Source organism: Elephantulus edwardii, unplaced genomic scaffold (genome assembly GCF_000299155.1).
Source record: "Elephantulus edwardii isolate Elephantulus edwardi_28Jun2011 unplaced genomic scaffold, EleEdw1.0 scaffold00151, whole genome shotgun sequence".
Lineage (NCBI taxonomy): Eukaryota > Metazoa > Chordata > Mammalia > Macroscelidea > Macroscelididae > Elephantulus > Elephantulus edwardii.
In genome coordinates, this window is record NW_006399901.1 from 3,831,141 (window position 1) to 3,837,203 (window position 6,063).

The 6,063-nt window shown below is 39.0% G+C and overlaps 1 protein-coding gene across 1 annotated transcript in view; it reads left to right on the forward strand.

Moving 5' to 3' along the window:
* LOC102869094 (low affinity sodium-glucose cotransporter-like) overlaps nucleotides 1-6,063 on the forward strand; it is a 79,602-nt gene that overhangs the window by 58,586 nt on the left and 14,953 nt on the right. Inside the window, exon 10 of the mRNA XM_006894891.1 lies at nucleotides 606-774. Within this exon, the coding sequence (XP_006894953.1) occupies nucleotides 606-774 (169 nt within the window). The remainder of the gene's footprint in view (nucleotides 1-605; nucleotides 775-6,063) is intronic.

The window sequence follows — 6,063 nt, forward strand, 5'->3', positions numbered from 1 at the left end:
TTGCCTGTTGGTCCAATGAAGAAGAGGTGTTTTCTTAATGTTGAAATAGAATCAACATTGAATACTGTTCACTTTCTTTATTTGCATTGTTGTTATCTTATTATCAACTCAGAACTGATCATAGCTCAGAGACAGTTAATCACATGTGAGAAGATTGCTCATCTTTCTCCCGTGATGCAACTGGTGAATTCACACTGAGTGCCTTTGGGATTGCAGCACAGATCCTTACCACTAGGCCAGCAGAGTGTTTAATCAATTGCTGACCTTTGAATTGTCTATAGGAATAGATATTAAGTCACAAAGATGAAGATATTATTGCTAATTAGTCAAACAACTGCTTTATTGACATTTCGTTAACTGATAATTAACTTTAAGCAAGGTAAAGAACCTAGATTTTGCTTGAAAAAGCACATACTGCAGGAAAGAATACAAGAATCAAAAGTGCAAAAAAAAAAAAGAATCAAAAGTGCAAATAAAGATACTAATAGTGTGGTTGAGTACCATGGAGTCAGAACTGACCTATAGCTGACCTTCCTGTGGGTTTTCAGAGGCAGTTAACTGCACGGGATCTGCTTAATATCTAAACACTTTTGTTTTCTCCCCAGGTTATTTATTCTTCTATTAATTGTCGTCAGCATTTTGTGGGTCCCGTTGCTTCAGATATCTCAGAACGGACAACTCACGAGATATACGACATCGATTAATAGCTACCTTGCACCTCCAGTAGGTGCTGTCTACCTACTTGCCATCTTCTGTAAAAGAGTCAATGAACAGGTAGGTAGAAATTCAGGAAATTTTTCCATGAAGAAATGAGAAAATGGTTTCTTTCCCTTGGGGTAAAATGAAGCCTTTTTACCTATTTATGCTGTTCAAAAAGGAAACGGAATGCATGCATAAAGATCAGCATTCTAGACATTAGTTTGTTGAGATGAACATTAGTTTGTTGCTATTGGCTATGTTAAATCAGAGAATCAAATTATCTGTTCTTCTGGGAATGATACGATTGAACTTCTTCCTTCATTACCATTGGCAATGTATCATGTGCTACTTCTTGAAATATTTCAGTGTCAGCCAGTTCTTTTGATACAGTGATTCTGTGTATTCTCTCCACTTTATTTTGACGCTTTCTGGGTCATTCAAGATTTTGGCCATAACATCTCTAAGTACTGCACCTCGAGTCTTGAATTTCTTTTTCTATTCTTTCAGCTTGAGTAATGCTTTAATGAACTATTAACGATTTAAAAGATATTGATTACTATTGTTGTGGCCTGCTGGTGAGAAGCTGCTCTGCAATCCTGGAGGCACACAGTTCAAATCCACCAGCTGCTACATGGGAGAAAGATAGGTAACCTACTCCTGTGCAATTACTGGCTCCGAAAACCCACTTATGGATCAGCTATGAGTTGTTTCTAACTCTTTAGTACACAACAACAATGACAACATTGTTGTTAAGTTGCCACTGAGTTAACTCAACTGACAGTGCCCCTATAAACACTGAGAAGCCTGTCTTACCTGTGTCATCCTGACCATCCCTGACTCGAGAACATTGTTAGTCATCACGTCAATCCATATTGTTGAGAGTCTTCCCCAACTTGGCTAACTCCTCATCTCTCCAAGCATGTTTTCCTTTATCAAGGACTGGCCCCTCTTAACAATATGCCCAAAGTAAGTGAGACAAAGCTTCAGTATCTTTATCTCCAAGGAGCACCCTGACTACACCTATATCAAGGTGTATTTGTTTGTTCTCCTGGCACTTCCATTAGATAGTCAACATTCTTCTCCAACACCACAACACAAAGGCATCAATTCTTCTTCTGCCCCCTTACTCATTGTCCAACTTTCAGCTAGTAATTGGACAGCTTATGGTTTAGATCAGGTGCACCTTAGTCTTCATATTGCCCTGAAAAACTCTGATATCATTGTTTTTCAGTACTTTGGAGAGGTCCCTGACTACAGATTTCCTAAAGCGATACATCTTTTAATTATTACTTGTTGTTTGTTGTTAAGTGTCGTTGAGTCAAGTATGACTCATAATGATCCTATAAACAAATGATGTGTGAACCCTGTTGTATTCTGTGCCATTCTCACACTTCCTGACACACTAGAGCCCATTGCAGCAGTCATCACCGTGTCAATCCACTTGGTAGAGGGTCTACCTCTCTTTTACTGACCCTCTATTCATCATGTCCTTCTCCAAGGAATAGCCCCTCCTAGCAACATGCACAAAGTATGTGAGGTGAAGCCTCATCATTCTTGCCTCCAAAGAGTACTCTCACTGCACCCTTTCCAAAACGTATTTGTTTGTTTTTTGACCAACCATGAGATGTCCACTGCTCTTCTCCAACACTACAGCTCAAAGGCATCATTTCTTTTTCTGTCATCATTATTCATTGTGCAAGTATCAGATTACTATTACAGACACATATATTTGGATAATTAATTATTAGAGATCATAACAAAGTCCCTTAGAGGCATGAATGGCTAAGCACCTATCTTATGGTACTTTGGAAGGCAATCTTGAAAACCTTATAGAACATAAGTTCTACTCTGACACACTTGGAGTCACTTATGGTTCAGGATTACCCTATAGAAGCTAATATTAATAGCATAGGTTATGCACATTTAATTGATTAGTTGATCCTACTGTCTCTGAAAATCTGCTGAAGGATAATCTAAGGGTCTATTCTGACTTGCCAGCATACAACAACAGATATTAGCCTTGTTGTTGTTATGTGCCATCACGTCGCTTGTGACTCATGAGAGCCCTAAACCCGGCTCTATCCTTCCCAACCTCACTGTCGCTGACATGCCTACTCCCATTACCCCAATCACTGAATGGATCCATCTCACTGAGGGTCTTCCTCTCATGCACTGTCCCTCCACCCTCCCAAACATGATGTCCCTCTCCAAGGACTGGTGCCTCCATGCAACATGCACAAAGTATGTCACACAAAGCTTCAGAATCCTTGTCTTCAAGGAGCAGCCTGGTTTCACCCACTCCAGGACAAACCCGTTTGTTCTCCTAGCAGTCCATATTATATTCAAGACTCTTCTCCAGCACCACAGCTCAAAGGCATCAATTGTCTTTCTATCATCCCTAGTCACTGTCCATCTCTCTGATGCACAACACACAATTGCAAAGACTATGGCCTGGATCAGGTGCACCTTAGTCTTCAGACTGACATTGTTGCTCTTCAGTACTCTGGAGAGGTCCCTGGCAGCTGACTTTCCCAATGCAATTTGTGTATTGATTAACAATCTTATTCTCTTCACTATCCATAATGATGCTGACAATTGGCCCAGTGGTGAGAATTTTTGTTTTCTTAATGTTGACTTCAATCCATATTGAAGGCTGCAGTCCTTGACCTTCTGCAGCAAGCGCTTCAGATCCTCCTCAATTTCAGCAAGCAGGGTTGTGTCATCTACATAACATGGGTTATTGATGACTCTTCCTCCAATCCTGATGCCACATTCCTCCTTGTACAGCCCAGCATCCCAGACGATCTGTTCTGCATACAGATTGAAAAGGTATGGAGACAGAATACATCGCTGACGGACACCCTTCCTAATTTTGAATCGTGCAGTATCTCTTTCCTTTGTTCTGAAGACTGCCTCTTGGTTCAAGTATAGGTTTCACATAAGCACAATCAAATGTTCTGGGATTCTCATTCTTCTCAGAGTCAGCCATAGTTTGTTGTGATCCACACAGTCAAAAGCCTTTGCATAGTCAATGAAGCACAGATAGACATTCCTCTGGTACTCTCTGCTGTCTGCCAAGATCCATCTAAAACTAGCTATATCTCTAGTACCACAGAGTCTTCTAAGCCCAGTCTGCCCATCTAGCAGTTCTCTGTTGACGTGTTGCCCCAGTCATTTTTTAATAATTTTCAGCAGAATCTTGCTTGCATGTGATATTGATATTGTTCGATAATTTCCTCACCCTGTCGGGTCACCTTTCTTTGGAGTGGGAACCAATAACGATTTCTTTCAGTCAGTTAGCTAGCTGGCTGCCCTCCAGATTTCTTGGCACAGCTTAGTGAGCACATCCAGGGCGGCATCTGTTTGTTGAAATATCTCAATTGGTATGCCATCAACTTCTGGAGCCTTGTTTTTTGCCAATTCTTTCAGAGCAACTTGAACTTCCTCCTTCATCACCACAGGCTCTTGCTCATATGTTGTTTCATGAAATTCTTCTGTATCAGCCAATCCCTTCTGGTACAGTGACTTTGTATATTCCCTCCATTTTCTTTTAATGCTTCTTGGATCATTTAACATTCTGCCCAAAGCATCCTTAAGTATTGCCACTTGTGGCCTGAATTTGATTTTCAATGTTAGCCTTACTTTATATAATTTTCAGATGAGTAGTCAGTTCAAAAAGACAAATATCTCTGTGTCTGGCACAACTACTTATTAGTTATTGAAGGAATTGAGACGCAGATATTCCCATGCAAAATTCTCTTATTATTCATCTTTATGAAATATTGCTTTTAAATATTGATCAGGACAAGTAGAGGCATGAGTTTTCAGCTCTATCAACTTCTTGAGAAAGATATCATTTTTTTATTGTAAAAAATTATGGAACTTTTTGGAGGGGGCAGTTTCTGTGAAAGTTCACAGAAAAATTGTGTTTTCTTTCATTCATGGATATGCATTTTTCTCCTTTTCTCTCCACAAATTAACTTTATAATGCACATTTTGTTCCATATTTTTGCCACACACATAATGTCAGCCATTCCCTTCCATTAGTCTTTCCCTATTGTCTATCCATTCTTTTTCTGTTCTGTCCACCTGACCCTCAAGTCCGTCCTATTTTTATAACAGTGGTCTTATGCAGTATTTGTTCTTTGTAACTGAGATATTTAACTCAGCACATTATTTTCCAGACTCATCCATCTTTTGTAGTGTTTTGCAGGTCCATTGTTTTTTAATACTATGTAGTATTCCATCATGTGAATAGACCAGTATTCCTATCAATTCATTTGTTGTTGGGCACTTGAGCTACTTCTTTCTCTTTGCTTCTGTGAGTACTGAAGCCTGTTGCAATAAACATGGGTATGCATACATCTGTTTGCGTTACACCTTTGCTTTCTTTATGGGTTTATTCCCAATAGTAGGTTAGCTGAGTAAAAAGATACTTTTATTTTTAACTTTTTGAGGAAGTGCCAGACTAGACTGTCTTTCACTTTACAGTCCCACCAGCAGTGTATGAGAGTTCTAATCTCTGCACATCTTTGCCAGCATTTGTTGTTTGCTGCCCAGTTGAACTTTACTATTGTTGCGGGGGTAAGATGATATCTTATTGTTGCTTTAATTCCATCTCTCTAAGAACTAGGGATTCTGAACATTTCTTCATGAGTTTATTGGCCATTTGACTTTTGTCTTTGGTGAAGTTTCTATTTCTATATTGTGTCCATCTTGTGATTGAGTTGTTTGCCTTTATCTTGTTGAGATACTAAAATATTTTACAATTTTAAATAGTGATTTTTATCAGATATGTTATTACCAAATATGTTTTCCTATTCTGTGGGCTTGCTTATTACCGTGTTGGAGAATTCCTTCATTGTGCATAAGAATTTTATTTTATTTTTAATTTCTTAAATTACTATTGTTGTTGTTGTTATGTGCCATTGAGTCACTTACATATTATTAGATAAATTTTTGTATATTTATTATCTATAATTACTATTGTTGTTGTTGTTATGTGCCATTGAGTCACTTACATATTATTAGATAAATTATTGTATATTTATTATCTATATTATCTATGCTATGGTGCATCTGATACAGGTCACAGTCTTTGCTATCACTTGTTATGCATCAGAGAGCTGGACAGTGACTAAGGAGGATAGAAGGAGAATTGATGTATTGAGGGTACCATGGACTGCTAAGAAAACAGATTCATCCTGGAAAGGGTTAAACCAGGCAGCTCCCTGGAGGCAAGGATTCTGAGGCTCCGTCTAACGTAGTTTGGACATGTTGTAAAGAGGGACCTGTCCTTGGAGAGGGACATCATGCTTGGGAGGGTGGAGGGACAGCACAGGAGAGGAAGGCCCTCTATGAGGT